This window comes from Sus scrofa, chromosome 6, assembly GCF_000003025.6.
Source record: "Sus scrofa isolate TJ Tabasco breed Duroc chromosome 6, Sscrofa11.1, whole genome shotgun sequence".
NCBI lineage: Eukaryota > Metazoa > Chordata > Mammalia > Artiodactyla > Suidae > Sus > Sus scrofa.
In genome coordinates, this window is record NC_010448.4 from 58,273,003 (window position 1) to 58,289,358 (window position 16,356).

The window sequence follows — 16,356 nt, forward strand, 5'->3', positions numbered from 1 at the left end:
CCCGACGTCAGCGGAAGTGGCGTAGGAAGCTTGGCTTCCCCGGACTCGCGGTCACAATATTGGCTTTTGAGGTTCCGTCAGATTTCCGCGAGCGGCTTTAAGAATCCCGCGTGGTGGGAATTCCAGGACTTAAGATGTGGTTTGTGGTGGGTACTCGTGGTGGATTGTTGTTTACGGCAGCTTCCGAGTTTGGGGGGCCTTGTGGGTGGCTTGGACCTCCATCAATGTTGAGGAGTGGCCGTAGGAAGAAACCATTGGTGTTGACAGTGACAGGTTGGCTCCGGATCGCCCGCCGGGGGTGGAGGGAGGCGTTGGAAGAGCCCATGACTAAGGGACTCATCTGGATACGGTTGGTGAGGCTAGGGCTGGGGTTTAGCCATCTGGGATTCCTGTGGTCGGAATCTGAGCGTCGGAAGGGCCTGTGGTCCGGGTGAAAATAGGTGTCTGGGGAACTGCGAATGGGCGCGACAGCGAAGGGCAGGGTGGGGGGCTGTGTGGGACTCCTTGGGAGAGGTTGAGGGGGTTGGTATATACAGGGGCCTCAGGTCGATAGACATTTGGGTCTGTGCTAAGCATTGGAGTATTATATTTCCCAAGGTTTCATCTGAAATTTTTCAACCATACAGAAAAATCGAAAGAATAGTAAAATGTTCTGCTATGTACCTGCCACCGAGATCCGTGGCGTGTTAAAATCGTGCCATAAATACGTAGAGTTAGTATGTGTGTGTGTGAGAGAGAGCCAGTGTCCATGTGTTTGTATACGCTTGAAATCAGGTTAATTCCAGCTTTTTATGTCAGTTTGCCAATTCTTTGTGTGACTTTGGGTAAGGTACCAAGTTCTGTTAATCTCAGTTTTCCCAGGCAAACATAGTGATTTCTACATCACGGGAGGACTCTGTCTTCATGCCCTATATCTTATTACATGTCTTTCTTCAGCTGTTGAGATCATTAAATAGTTCTACTACACCATTCATGAATTCCTGGAATAAAGTCATCTGTGCATTGTAAAATTCTTCCTATATTTGGTTTTCTTATATTCAGTTTTCTTCCTATTAGTGAATGTGGTTTTCTCACCTCTTATTTAGGATAATATATATATATATATATATATATATATATATATATATATATATATATATTTTTTTTTTTTTTTTTTGTGCCTGTCTACAGCATGCTGAAGGCATGTGGTTCAGTCCCTGGTCTGGGAACTGAGATCCCACATCAAGCTGCTGTACGTGAGGCAAAACCAAAAACCGATAAAAGATTTTCTTGTATTCCTTTAACTACTTTTGAGGTTTGCTCTGGTGGGATGTAGTCAAGTTAGAAAAGGTTGGATTCTTTGGAGGCTTTCTTTTTTTTGGGGGGAGCACCCTCGGCATATGGAGGTTCTCAGGCTAGGGGTCGAATCGGAGCTGTAGCCACTGGCCTACATCACAGCCACAGCAGCACCAGATCTGAGCCTCGTCTGCGACCTACACAACAGCTCATGGCAACGCCGGATCCTTAACCCACTGAGTGAGGCCAGGGATCGAACCTGCGTCCTCATGGATACTAGTCGGATTCGTTTCCACTGAGCCACAACGAGATCTCCGTGGAGGCTTTCTTTTAAACGTTGGTGGGGCCAAAACAGTCTTTTGTCTACAATTTCTTTGTCCCTGTAACTGAGGCAGTATCTTCTGAGGACCCCAATTGAAGTCCCTGCGTATCAGAAGGTTTTTTAACACGATTCCTGATCTTGCGTGAGCTCCAGGAATTGTTCCACATCCTTCTTTCTAGTGGCCGGGATAGTTTCCTCCCAGTTCATCTCAGTCCTTAGCCAGACACTCAAAGAAGCCCTCTGGCAACATGGATGCAACTAGAGATTCTCATCCTACGAGAAGTAAGTCAAAAAGAGAAAGGCAGGAGTTCCCATTGTAGCTCAGCGGTTAACGAATCCGACTAGGAACCATGATGTTGCGGGTTTGATCCGTGGCCTTGCTCTGTGGGTTAAGGATCCGGCATTGCCATGAGCTGTGGTGTAGGTTGCAGATGCAGCTCGGATCCCGCGTTGCTGTGGCCCTGGTGTAGGCCGGTGGCTACGGCTCCATTGGACCCCTAGCCTGGGAACCTCCATATGCCACAGGAGCGGCCCTAGAAATGGCAAAAACACCAAAAAAAAAAAAAAAAAAAAAAAGAGAAAGGCAAATACCATAGGCTATCACTTCTATGTGGAATCTAAAACATGATGCTTCCCTTATGCAGCAGAAACAGACTCACGGGCCTAGAGAACAGATTTGTGGCTGGGTCAAGGAGGAGGTGGGGGACTGGGGGAAAGATTGGGAGTTTGCGATCAGCAGATGCCAACTGTTATATATAGGATGGATGAACAACCAATTTCTACCTTATACAACAGGGAACTATACTCAGTATCCTGTGATAACCATCATGGAAATGAATATGAAAAAATATATATGCGTAACTGAGTCACTTTGCTGGACAATGGAAATTAATACAACACTGTAAATCACCTATACTTCATTAAAACAATTTTTTTTTGTCTTTTTTTTTTTTTTTGCTATTTCTTTGGGCCGCTCCCACGGCATATGGAGGTTCCCAGGCTAGGGGTCGAATCGGAGCTGTAGCCACCGGCCTACGCCAGAGCCACAGCAACGCTGGATCCGAGCCGCGTCTGCAACCTACACCACAGCTCACGGCAACGCCGGATCGTTAACCCACTGAGCAAGGGCAGGGACCGAACCCGCAACCTCATGGTTCCTAGTCGGATTCGTTAACCACTGCGCCACGACGGGAACTCCAACAATTTTTTTTTAAAGGAGCCCTCCGCACATCTACAGAATGAGTTTTTCCCCCTTTTTTCTGGTGTATTGCCTGGCAAACTCTGGCCACCTTTGCTTCCTCAGACTTTGAATTCTGTATCATTAACTCAGCAAGACTCGTGGACTATTTTGGGGTCCCTTCTCCCCATGCTCTGGCCTGGAAAGTCCAGGTGGTAGCACACAAAGTTCTCATCTTGCTTGTTCTCCTTTTTCTCTGACTTAAAAGAGTTGTTCTAGATGTTCTTCCTGGGTTGCTTAAGATGAAGGGATAACTCTGCTCATTCTCCTTAGAATCAGGGGATTTATTGATTCTGTGGGGTTGTGTTTTAGTCCTTTCTCCGCCTGTGACTAGCTCTTGGGCTTCTCTAAAATGGAATAATTATTGGAGTTCCCGTCCTGGCACAGTGGTTAACGAATCCGACTAGGAACCATGAAGTTTCAGGTTCAATCCCTGGCCTTGCTCAGTGGGTTAAGGATCCAGCGATGCCGTGAGCTATGGTGTAGGTTGCAGATGCGGCTCGGATCCCGAGTTGCTGTGGCTCTGGTGTAGGCTGGTGGCTATAGCTCCGATCAGACCCCTAGCTTGGGAACCTCCATATGCCGAGGCAGCCCTAGAAAAGGCAAAAAGACAAAATAAAATAAATAAATAAATAAAATGGAATAATTATCATCTGTACCTTATAGGGTTGTTGTGAGGGTTAAGTGAGAAAAGAACATGCTTGAAACAGTTCCTTGAGTGTATAGTGCCTTATTCATTATTTCCATGCCAAACAAATCTTTTCTTGGCTCCATAGATGCTGCCTTCCTAGAATGAGACCACTCCTATAAAGGAAAAAACTTCAGTCTCAAGCCCAGAAATTCGTCCTTGCTGAGGATACTACTTGATACACTGTTACCAGGATTTCAGGATAGATCCTAAAAGTGGTGGCCATTTCCTAAAAGCTGTGAAAAGATGACCCAGTCCCAGGTGAGCTGTTTGTCTGTTCTTTTCCCAGCTTGTTTTCCATCTTAGATTTCCGGAAGTTTCTAAAAATATATACAACCTGTAACGAATCCGACTAGGAACCATGAGGTTGCAGGTTCGATCTCTGGCCTTGCTCAGTGGGTTAAGGATCCGGCGTTGCCGTGAGCTATGGTGTAGGTTGCACATGTGGCTCGGATCCAGCGTTGCTGTGGCTCAGGCGTAGGCCGGTGGCTACAGCTCCGATTAGACCCCTAGCCTGGGAATCTCCATATGCTGCAAGAGCGGCCCTAGAAAAGGCAAAAAGACAAAAAAAAAAAAAAAAAAAAAAATATATATATATATATATATATATATATATATACATACACACACTTATAACTTGGAGTTCTCTGGTGATTCAGCTGGTTCAGGATCCAGCATTGTGACTGCAGAAGCTTGGGTCACTGCTGTGGTGCAGGTTCAGTCCCTGCCTAGGGGATTTTTGTATCCTTAAGGTGCAGCCAAAAAAAAAAAAAAAAAATTAAATAAATAAGAACTATTTTTTTTATGCGTACAATCAAAGAGAACAATATATATAGACACATTGGGGCTGAGAGGGATGAGCTTAGACTTGGGGACAGAATAATTGATCCAGAATAGCTAATCGGAATTATCTGCCTGCCATAGGATCCTGCAAGGTACAGATAATTAGAACATTGGCACATAAGCAGCATGAACCTGAAATGAATTGCATACATTTCACTGGTAATACTGGAAGCTATCACAAAAGAATAAAGACATGGTTTTTTTGTTTGTTTGTCTTTTGTCATTTTAGGGCTGCACCTGTGGCATATGGAGGTTCCCAGGCTAGGGGTCTAATAAGAGCTCCTGCCGCCAGCCTATGCCAGAGCCCCAGCAACACCATGTCCGAGGTGCTTCTGTGACCTACCCCACAGCTCATGGCAACACCGGATCCTTAATTCACTGAGCGAGGCCAGGGATTGAACTTGCAACCTTGTGATTCCTAGTCGGATTCACTTCCATTGTGCCACGACGGGAACTCCTAAAGACATGTTTTAAGATCTACTTTGTATATAAGGAGGAAGCAACATAAATTCCTTAAGATCAGCAAATATTTCCTAGCCATTAAGTGTGTGGGTCCTCCAGATAGTGGACCCAGTGAAGAGTCATCTTCCTCAGGAAATGTGGGAAATAGAACAGGCACAGCTCAAAACTTAAAAAATCTCTGATCTAGGAGTTCCCGTCGTGGCACAGTGGTTAACAAACCTGACTAGAAACCATGAGGTCGTGGGTTCGATCCCTGGCCTTGCTCAGTGGGTTAAGGATCCGGCGTTGCCATGAGCTGTGGTGTAGGTTGCAGATGCGGCTCGGATCCCCATCGCTGTGGCTCTGGCGTAGGCTGGTGGCTACAGCTCTGATTAGACCCCTAGCCTGGGAATCTCCATATGCCGCCGGAGCGGCCCCAGCAAAGGAAAAAGACAAAAAAAAAAAAAAAAAAAAATCTCTGATCTATAAGAAGATAACAGTTCACTTACATAAGGGTTATTGTACAAATCATGGTGTTACTGTATGTAAGATGTTTACAATGATACGTGGCACATAGGGAGAGTTCTGTGTTGGCTTTTTTGAATATCATGATTTAATATGTAGTCCAGCTTCTAATAAGCAGTCCTTTTTTTTTTTTTTTTTCCAGCTGAGCGCTTGGTGTGTGAAAGTTTCTGGGCGAGGGATCAAACCCACGCCGCAGCTACAACACAAACTGCTGCAGTGACAACGCTGGATCCTTAACCTGCTGCACCACAAAGAAACTCCTAGATAGTTTAAAGTTTAACTGATATTTTCCATTGGGTAAATGAATGAGTGAAGAAGTGAATGAAGAATGCACAGGGAATTCCCACTGTTGCTCAGTGGTAATGAACCCGATTAGTATCCATGAGGACACAGGTTCAGTTCTTGGCCTTGCTTAGTGGGTGAAGGATCCTGCATTGCCACAAGCTTCAGTGCAGTTAGCAGAAATGGCTCTGATCCTGCATTGCTGTGGCTGTGGATAGGCCAGGAGCTACAACTCTGACTTAACCCTTAGCCTAGAAACTTCCATGTGCCACAGTGTGGCCCTAAAAAAAAAGAGAGAGAGAAAAAAATGCACAGGAAGTTCCCTATGGCTCAGGAGGTTAAGGATCTGGCGTTGTCACTGCAGAGGCTCTGGTCGATGCAGTGACACAGATTCAATACCTGGCCAGAGAACTTTCATATGCCACGGGCACAGCCAAACAAGCAAAAAAGGAGTTCTCTGGTGGCTCTGTGGTTAAGGATCCAGCATTGTCACTGCTGTGGCACAGGTTCAGTCCCTGATCTGAGAACTTTCACATGCTGCAGGTGCAGCTAAATAAAAAAAAAGAATTTGCGAAGAAAGGATAGCTTTAATGAATGTAGACCACAAAATGTAAATCAAAACTAGATACAGAAAAAAGTGTTTATACATTTTTATAGTAAAAAATAATCAGAATAATATCCTATAGATCTCTACTATTTTGCTCTATTATATTAACTCCATATTAAAAAGGATTATGTTGCAACAGGGCTTATTGTCATTCAGTGACGTGGCTGTGGATTTCACCTGGGAAGAGTGGCAGCTTCTAGACACCGTTCAGAAGGACCTCTACCGGGATGTGATGCTGGAAAATTACAGCAACCTTATGTCCCTGGGTAAAGACAACTTTCCTAATAACCGCAGCATATGCCCATTAATTGCCTGTCTTTTTTCCATTGCAACAATCTATGGGTACTTGGATGCCCTCAATGATTTTGAACTTGGACTAGTATTGGTAGGTGACAGAGCTGATTTTATTATCTTACAGGGACTGTACTTAATTTCATTTTCCAATTAAAAAGCTTCTATTGTTCTGAGAGTTAAGCCATACGTTCCCTGACATAGAACTTTCCCTCACAAGCCCTAATACTGCTCTGGTTCTCTTTGATTACCCCTGACAGGTCATCAAGCGACCAAGCCAGAAGCAGTGGTGCACTTGGAGAAAGGAAAGCAACAAGGAACAGTCGAGAGGGAATTTTCAAATCAGTGTAGTCCAGGTGAGTGAAACCAATGCAGGAGGAGTTCATAGAAGCAGCGTAACTGTTGGTACTGTTGGATTGAGACCTTTGCTATTTTAGTATATATATATATATATATATATATATATTTTTTTTTTTTTTAGTCTTTTGTCTTTTTGTCTTTTGTTGTTGTTGTTGTTGTTGTTGCTATTTCTTGGGCCGCTCCCGCGGCATATGGAGGTTCCCAGGCTAGGGGTTGAATCGGAGCTCTAGCCACTGGCCTACGCCAGAGCCACAGCAACTCGGGATCCGAGCCACGTCTGTGACCTACACCACAGCTCACGGCAACGCCGGATCGTTAACCCACTGAGCAAGGGCAGGGACCGAACCCGCAACCTCATGGTTCCTAGTCGGATTCGTTAACCACTGCGCCACGACGGGAACTCCTATTTTAGTATATTTTTAAATTGAAGTATAGTTCATTTACAGTGTTAATTAGTTTCAGGTATACAGCAAAGTGATGCAGTTGTATATGTGTGCAGGTATTCTTTTTCAGATTCTTTTCCATTGTTACCGCAAGACACTGAATTTAGGTCTCTATGCTGTCTAATAGGTCCTTGTGGTTTATGGGCTTTTTGGGTTTTTTTGTCTTTTTAGGACCATACCTGCTGCATATGGAAGTTCCCAGGCTATGGGCTAAATCAGAGCTGTAGCTGCTGGCCTATGCCACAGCCACAGCAACACCAGATCTGAGCTGCATGTGCAACCTACACCACAGCTCATGGCAATGCTAGATCCTTAATCCACTGAACGATGCCAGGAGTGGAACCCACATCCTCATGGAAACTAGTCGGGTTGGTTACTGCTGAGCCACAATGGGAACTGCCAGATCTTTGCCTTTTTCATTTGGTCCTTCCTTTTTTGCTAAGTTGTTTTTCTATCATAGCTTGTTAGACACAATCAGCCTCCTTTACCTTTTAACCATATTCATATACCTCTTCTATTAAATGCTTTCAAATATTCATAGATTTGTTCCAATGTTTGATGACACCCATGTCTTTCAGTTCATTGCTTAGTATTGTTTCTTTTACTGAATACCTCAGACTTACACTGTGCGCCTGTTGTATTACTTCTCCATCTCTTTGGATATTAACTTGAGATTTCATCCTTCTCCTTTTCATGACAGTGGTCATATTTATTGATTTTTTTTCTAGATGTAATGTGGCGAGTTTATGACTGGCTTCGGAAGATAATGGGAAGGATGGACCTGTGGAGAGAGATCATGAATATAATGCATTGGCAAAAATATTTTCTTTGAGCAAAAACGTTGTTCCATTTATAGAAGGACCCCATAAGTGTGTCTCAAGAAGAATAAGTTTGAAAGACAATCCAGATTCAAGTTTTCAGAGTAGAACTGCAGAAATGAACTCTGTTGAGATAAATGGTCATGGGATGTCACTTAGCCATACTCTGCATGAATCCTGCCTCACTCTAGCGAAGTACTATGAACATAATTTAAGTGTGAGGTCTTTCAGCACGGTAACAAATCTTAAAAGCTATCATAGAATTCACACAGTAGGGAAACCTTATGAATGCAGTGAATGTCCCAGATCCTTCAGGTATAAGTCCAAGCTCATAATACACCAGAGGACTCATACAGGAGAGAAGCCATACAGATGCAATGAATGTCAGAAAGGTTTCAGTACAAAATGTCACCTGACTCTGCACCAGCAAACTCATACAGGAGAGAAACCGTATGAATGCACTGAGTGTCAGAAATCCTTTAGAACAAAATATCATCTCATTCTACACCATAGGACTCATACAGGAGAGAAACCCTATGAATGTAAAGAATGTGGAAAAGCCCTCAGGGAAAAGACAAAGCTCAGATTACATTACAGAACACATACAGGAGAGAGACCTTTCAAGTGTAGTGATTGTGGGAAGGGTTTTATGCAGAAGTCAAACCTGATTATCCATCAAAGAATCCATACAGGAGAGAAACCCTTTGAATGTAAAGAATGTGGGAAGGCCTTCTATAGTAAGTCTCAACTTGTTGTTCACCAGCGAATCCATACAGGAGAAAAATCCTACGAGTACGGGCAATGTGGGAAAGCCTTCAAAAAAAACCCGCACCTCCTAACACATGAGAAAATTCATATAACAGAGAAACCTTATGAGTGCAGTGAATGTGAAAAAGCTTTTGTACACACATCACAGCTCATTCTACATCAGGGAAATCATACAGAAAGAAAACCTCATGAATGCAAAGGATGTGGGAAAGCCTTTAATAAAAAGTCACACTTCATTACCCATCAGAGGATTCATATGGGAGAGAAGCCTTATGAATGCAGTGAATGTGGGAAAGCTTTCATAGACAAGTCACAGCTTAGTGTTCATGGAAGAACTCATACAGGAGAGAAACCTTATGAATGCAAGGAATGTGGGAAAGCCTTTAATAAAAAGTCACATTTCATAACCCATCAGAGGATTCATACAGGAGAGAAGCCTTACAAATGCAGTGAATGTGGGAAAGCTTTTATAGATAAGTCACAGCTAATTGTTCACAGAAGAACTCATACAGGAGAGAAACCTTATGAATGCAAGGAATGTGGAAAAGCCTTTAATAAAAAGTCATCCCTCATAACACATCAGAGGATCCATACAGGAGAAAAACCTTATGCATGCAGTGAATGTGGAAAAGCTTTTATAGACAAGTCACATCTCCTTGTCCATCAGAGAACTCATACAGGAGAGAGACCCTATGAATGCAGTGAGTGTGGAAAAGCTTTCATACGAAAGGCAATGCTCATTGTCCATCAGAGGACACATACAGGAGAGAAACCCTTTGCATGTCTTGAATGCCAAAAAGCCTTTAGCAGTATGGCAATGCTCAGCAGACATCAGTTGATTCATACAGGAGAGAAATCCCATGGATGCAATGAATGTGGGAAAGCTTTCCGCCAAAAAAGTCATCTTATTATCCATCAACGATGCCATACTGGAGAGAAACCATATGGGTGTATTCCATGTGGACAGATCTTCAACCAGAAATCAGAGCTCATTAGACATCAAAGACGTCACATGGGAGAGAAACCATATCAGTGCACTCAATGTGAGAAAGCTTTTTTGAGAAATCATACCTCAGTGTCCATCAGAGAAGTCATGCAGGCCAGAAATCTTATCCATGTAATGCATGTGGGAAAATGTTCTCTGTCAAATTCTCGCTCACTTCTCATGAGGAAATTCATGCTTGAAAGAAATCTCCAGAACACAGTGAGAGCTGGGAGGACTGTAGTGAAACGCCAGATCTCACCAAATGCAAGAGAATTCACACAAGAGTCACCCTGTGAATGTAGAGAAAGGACATTTTACATTCATTTTGGCCTTTGTAAGTTTCAGGAAACTTATCCAGATGAGAAATCTTGTACATGCAGTGGATACAGGAAAATTATCTGCTACCAATGTAGCCTCATATTTCAAAAAGGCCATATGAATGAGTTGAAATCTTTTCTTGAGAAGATAAATCCCATTATACATCACACAGAAATGAAACCTTTGAGTACAACAAATGTTTTGGGTAGATCATCATAAAGTGGTCAGTTTTCACCAAGGAAAAATATCTCACAAGTGCTGTGAATTCTTGAATGCTTTTCAAACAAATGAGTTTTCATACCAAAGAATACAGATGACTGAAGAGTTGTCACAAGGGATGCCTCTGGTATGAAGTCTGAATTTGTCGTGCATCAGATAATATTTAATAAGGAGAATTAGTATAGTGTAATGAGAGAGGGAAAAGTTGTTTCCATATAAACAACTTTATGGTAAGAATTCTGATCGTGTCACATTAGCATATATTTATAAAGAATGTAATGCAAAGTAGCTAGTTATGAAGAGCAGATAACTTGAGCGTGCCAAAGGGCACTTTGTTTCCTGTTTGAATATATTGTACAGTCAAAGCTATAAATCAAAAAAAGTTCCCAGATTTATGTATTTGCTTCGAGTCTGAGTATTTCTGAAGCGCGTGTATGTAAGGATTTTCAAATTTCACAACATAAAGTTGTGTACCATGAAATTCTTAATCCAATAGGTATATGTAGTATCTACCAAAAAATATCCAAATTGTGAAATACACAAATCACGAAGTCATTCAGTTTAGGATTAAACTTTAGGAGTTCCCATTGTGGCTCAGTGGAAACCAATCTGACTAGCATCCATGAGGATGCAGATTTGATCTCTGGCCTCACTCAGTGGGTTAAGAATCTGGCATTGCTGTGAGCTGTGGTGTAGGTCACAGACTTGGCTTGGATCTGGCGTTGCTGTGGCTGTGGTGTAGGCCAGCAGCTACAGCTCTGATTTGACCCCCAGCCTGGGAACCTCCTTATGCCCTAAAAAGACAAAAAAAAAAAAAAAGTTTAAACTTTTAACTTAAGATTTAAAAGACTGTACACCATTTACACCTCTTTGGTTTTGGTTTCTGTTTACTGTATTATAAATGAATCTGGTACTAATCTTCAGCCCTTTGGAATGACACATTTTATTTTTTTTACAACAAATTGCCTTCTGGTTGTCACTGAGAAAAAACACCCATGACAAATATTGAGGTTTAAGAGTGATAAGCAGTCATAACTCTTCTGCCCCAGATGAGTTCTGAAAAACTGGAAGCAGCTGCTACTTGCCAAAGAAATGAAGACTAAAATGTCACTTTTCCTGGTGGCGCTGCTCAAATGGGAAATAAATGTGACAGAGACTTAGAGCCAGATATGCTTCCCACTGCTCTGCTCCATAAAACCTAGTTTATGAGTTTCCCAGGGCTGCTTTAACAAGTACTATAAACTGACTGGCTTAAAACAACAGCAATTTATTATTGACTCAGTTCTGGAGACCAGAAGTCCAAAGTCAAGGTATCATCAAGGCCATGTGCCCTCTGAACCCTGTTGAAGAATCCCTGTCTGCCTCTTTCTAGCTTCTGGTGATCTGAAGACAGCTTTTGACTTTCTTTAACCTGCAGCTGCATGACTCCAATCTCTGTCATCTCAGAGCATACTCCCTTTGTGCCCCTGTGTCTGCATATGACAATCTTTTTTTTTCTTTCTTTCTTTTTACGGCCACATGTGCAGCGTATGGAGGTTCCCAGGCTAGGGGTCGAATCAGAGCTGCAGCTACCAGCCTATGCCACAGCCACAGCAATGCAGGATCTGAGCTGCATGTGCAACTTACACCACAGCAAGGCCAGGGATGGAACCCACACCCTCACAGACACTGTGTCAGGTTCTTAACCCACTGAGACACAATGAGAACTCCCTCCACATGGCCATCTTTTCTCTTTTTTTTTTTTTAGGGCCGCATATGGAAGCTCCCAAACTAGTCTGCAACTGACACCACAGCTCACCACGAGGCATCTCTAACACACTGAGCATGTCCAGGGACCAAACCCTCATCGTCATGGATACCAGTCAGGTTCATTACTGCTGAGCCACAACGGGAAATCCCATATGGCCCTCTTTTAAGAATAGTCACTGGTGGAGTTCCCGTCGTGGCGCAGTGGTTAATGAATCCGACCAGGAACCATGAGGTCGCGGGTTCGGTCCCTGCCCTTGCTCAGTGGGTTAAGGATCCGGCGTTGCCGTGAGCTGTGGTGTAGGTTGCAGACGCGGCTCGGATCCCGTGTTGCTGTGGCTCTGGCGTAGGCCGGTGGCTACAGCTCCGATTCAACCCCTAGCCTGGGAACCTCCATATGCCGAGGGAGCGGCCCAAGAAATAGCAACAACAACAACAACAAAAGACAAAAAAAAAAAAAAAAAAGAATAGTCACTGGTGGAGTTCCCGTCATGGCACAGCAGAAACAAATCTGACTAGGAACCATGAGGTTAATCCCTGGCCTTGCTCAGTGGGGTAAGGATCCAGCGTTGCCATGAGCTGTGGTATAGGCCACAGATGCAGCTCAGATCCTGCACTGCTGTGGCTGTGCTGTAGGCCAGCAGCTGGAGCTCCAATTGGACCCCTAGCCTGGGAAACTTCACATGCCACGAGTGTGGCCCTAAAAAGCAAAAAAAAAAGAAGAAGAAGAATCATTGGTTTGGGGCCCACCCTACTCCAGTGTGCCTTTTCTCAACTAACTCCCTCTGCAACTACTTTTATTTCCAAATACATTCGCCTTCTGATGTACTAGAGGTTAGGATTTGAACATACCTGATTTTTGGAGGGGATACATAATTTATCCAAAACTCCTAGTACAGTTGACCCTGTACCATTTTATTTGTCTTTCCTAGGGCCGCTCCCGCGGCATATGGAGTTTCCCAGGCTAGGGGTCCAATCAGAGCTGTAGCCACTGGTCTACACCACAGCCACAGCAACGCCAGATCCGAGCCGCATTCATGACATACACCACAGCTCATGGCAATGCCGGATCCTTAACCCAATGAGCGAGGCCAGGGATCAAACCTGTGTCCTCATGGATGCTGGTCGGGTTCATTAACTGCTAAGCCATATGCCATGGGTGCAGCCCTAAAAAGACAAAAAAAAAAAAAATTATGGCATACAGTGCTACAGTCATATTCATAAGACAGTATTGGAAATATTGTTACATATTTTTAAGAAGCACTTACCTGTGATGATAGGCTGATACACGCATTCTCCAATTATGAGAGAGGCATATCGTACAGTAATGTAATTCTTTGAAAGTGAAGCTCTAAAACACTAAGAAAGCTCTCATGCTGAGTGAAGTAAGTCAGAAAGAGAAAGACAAGTCCCATATGATATCACTTATATCTGGAATCTAATAAACAGCACAAAGGAACCTTTCCACCGAAAAGAAAATCATGGACTTGGAGACTAGACTTGTGGTTGCTGAGGGGGAGGGAGTGGGCTGGATGGGGAGCTCGGGGTTAACAGAGGCAAACTCTTGCCTTTGCAATGGATTAGCAATGAGACCCTGCTGTGTAGCACTGGGAACTCTGTCTAGTCACTTACGATGGAGCATGATTAGGTGCAAAAATAGAATGTGTACATGTGTGTGTAACTGGGTCACCACGCTGTACAGTAAGAAAAAAAAACTGCATTGGGAAAATTTAAAAAAGAAAAAAAATGATTACGGACTAATTAACATTCAAAAAAAAGAAAGCTAAGATATTATTAATTTTGTATTAACATCATTCGCCTAGTGCCTATATAAAGACAGGCCATCCGCTTCAATCTGAGTCTTGCCCATGACGTGCCACGTGATGAATACTGAGGCAATGATAACGGTGAGGACAAAAACGTCTCCTATAGGAGTTCCCACTGTGGCTCAAAGGTAACAAACCTGAACAGGATGTGGGTTTGATCCCCGGCCTCGCTCAGTGGGCTCAGGATCTGGCACTGCCATATGCTGTGGGGTAGGTCACAGACTCGGCTCGGATCCCTGTGTGGCTGTGGCTGTGGTCTAAGCTGGCAACTGCAGCTCGGATGCAACCCCCAGCCTGGGAACTTCCACCTGCCACAGGTGTGGCCCTAGACAAAAACAAACCAAAAAACCACTCACAATCTCATATCGTCCTCAAACACAGTTATTCGATTTTCATACAAGGACCCACATGCACTATAGTTAAGTTTATTAACCACACGGCGTGATGACTACTTACGATTCATTAAGTGGAAGTGAATCGTCCGAAAAGTCTTCATCCTTCGTGTTGAGCAAGCTGAGGAGGAGGAGGAGGCCTGCTTTCCACGTGCCCTCGCCATTCCCTGTCTTGACAAAGTCACATGGCCAAGCCTGTGGGAAGACCATATGTAATTCACAGAAATTAATCAATTAACACTCTATTTTCACCTTCATTTACTCTATCACACTAGTAAACAAGTGTGTAAGTTTGAGAGATGACTGACTACACAAAGCAAAAATCATCACGTTGAGTTTCTTGTTTTCCGTTTTTTGGGGGTTTTTTTGGCCATGCCCATGCCTCTTGGAAGTTCCCTGGCCAGGGATTGAACCCACACTGTAACATCAGCCAGGGCTGTTACGGTGACAACACAGGATTCTTCACCCGCTGCACCACAAGGGAACTCCTGTTGCTTTGACTTTTTTAGATCACATAGCATTGAACAATATGACAACAGCTGCATATAAATCACAAGAAGCATCCCCAAATTAAAGTGTTCTGAAGTAGTTCTCTTTTCGGGAGTTCCCGTCATGGCTCAGTGGTTAATGAATCCAACTAGGAACCATGAGGTTGTGGGTTCAGTCCCTGCCCTTGCTCAGTGGGTTAAGGATCCGGCGTTGCCGTGAGCTGTGGTGTAGGTTGCAGACGTGGCTCAGATCCCAAGTTGCTGTGGCTGTGGTGTAGGGCCAGCAGCTACAGTTCCAATTCGACCCCTAGCCTGGGAACCTCCATATGCCATGGGAGCAGCCCTAGAAATGGCAAAAACACACACACAAAAAGTATTTCTCTTTTCATGAAGAAATATAAAGTTATTGCATAACTTTGGATGTTGCTAAGAATGGATGTTTATGGAAACAACCTAAGTGTCCATCAACAGATGAATGGATAAAGAAGACATGGTGCACATACACAATGGAATACTACTCAGTCGTAAAAAAGAAGAAATTATACCATTTGCCCCAACATGGATGGACCTAGAGATTCTACTAAGCAAAGTAAGTCAGGAAGAGAAAGACAAATACCATACAATATCATTTAAAAGCAGAATCTAAAATGTGCTACAAATGAACTTATCTACAAAACAGAAAACAGACTCACCAACATAGAGCAGCCTTGCGATTACCAAGGGCAAGGGGAGGTGGGGGAGGGATTGGGAGTTTGGGATTAGCAGGTACAAACATCTATAGATGCATAAACAATAAGCTCCTACTGTAGAGCACAGGAGACTATATTCAATGGGAAAGAATATGAAAAAGAATATATCTATGTATGTATAACTGAATCACTTTGCTGGAAGTAGAAATTAACACAACATTGAAAATCAACGATAATTCTGGAGTTCCCGTCGTGGCTCAGTGGTTAACGAACCCGACTAGGAACCATGAGGTTGCAGGTTAGATCCCTGGCCTTGCTCAGTGGGTTGAGGGTCCAGCATTGCTGTGAGCTCTGGTGTAGGTCGCAGACACGGCTCGGATACCGAGTTGCTGTGGCTGTGGTGTATGTAGGCCAGCCACTTCGACCCCTAGCCTGGGAACCACCATATGCCTCGGGAGTGGCCCAAGAAATGGCAAAAAGAAAAAAAAATCAACTATAATTCAATAAAACAAAACTTTTAAGGAGGTTAAGGATCTGGTGTTGTCACTGCTGTGGCTCTGGTCACAGCTGTGGCATGGGTTCTATTCCTGGCCCAGGAACTTCTGTGCTGCAAATACGGCCATAAAATTTTTTGAAAAAAATGCTTTTTTGCTAACCTGAAAAAATACATAAATATAATTGAATCATTTTGTTGTATACTGAAACTAGCACAATGTTTTTTGGGCCTTTTTTTTTTTTTTTCTTTTTAGGCCCACACCTGCGGCATATGGAGGTTCCCAGGCTAAGGGTCCAA

At 43.5% G+C, this 16,356-nt stretch overlaps 2 protein-coding genes across 2 annotated transcripts; both read left to right on the forward strand.

Moving 5' to 3' along the window:
* Nucleotides 1-10,821, forward strand: LOC110255260 (zinc finger protein 649-like). The gene is made up of 5 exons (XM_021094935.1): nucleotides 1-146; nucleotides 3,611-3,783; nucleotides 6,360-6,486; nucleotides 6,772-6,867; nucleotides 8,043-10,821. The coding sequence occupies exons 2-5, from the start codon at nucleotides 3,769-3,771 to the stop codon at nucleotides 8,144-8,146; spliced, it is 342 nt and encodes a 113-aa protein (XP_020950594.1). The 5' UTR covers nucleotides 1-146; nucleotides 3,611-3,768; the 3' UTR covers nucleotides 8,147-10,821.
* On the forward strand, nucleotides 8,231-10,114 carry LOC100624035 (zinc finger protein 268-like). The gene is given in 2 exon segments (XM_021094928.1): nucleotides 8,231-9,955; nucleotides 9,958-10,114. Coding segments are annotated over 2 exon segments (1,833 nt in total). The 5' UTR covers nucleotides 8,231-8,250; the 3' UTR covers nucleotides 10,086-10,114.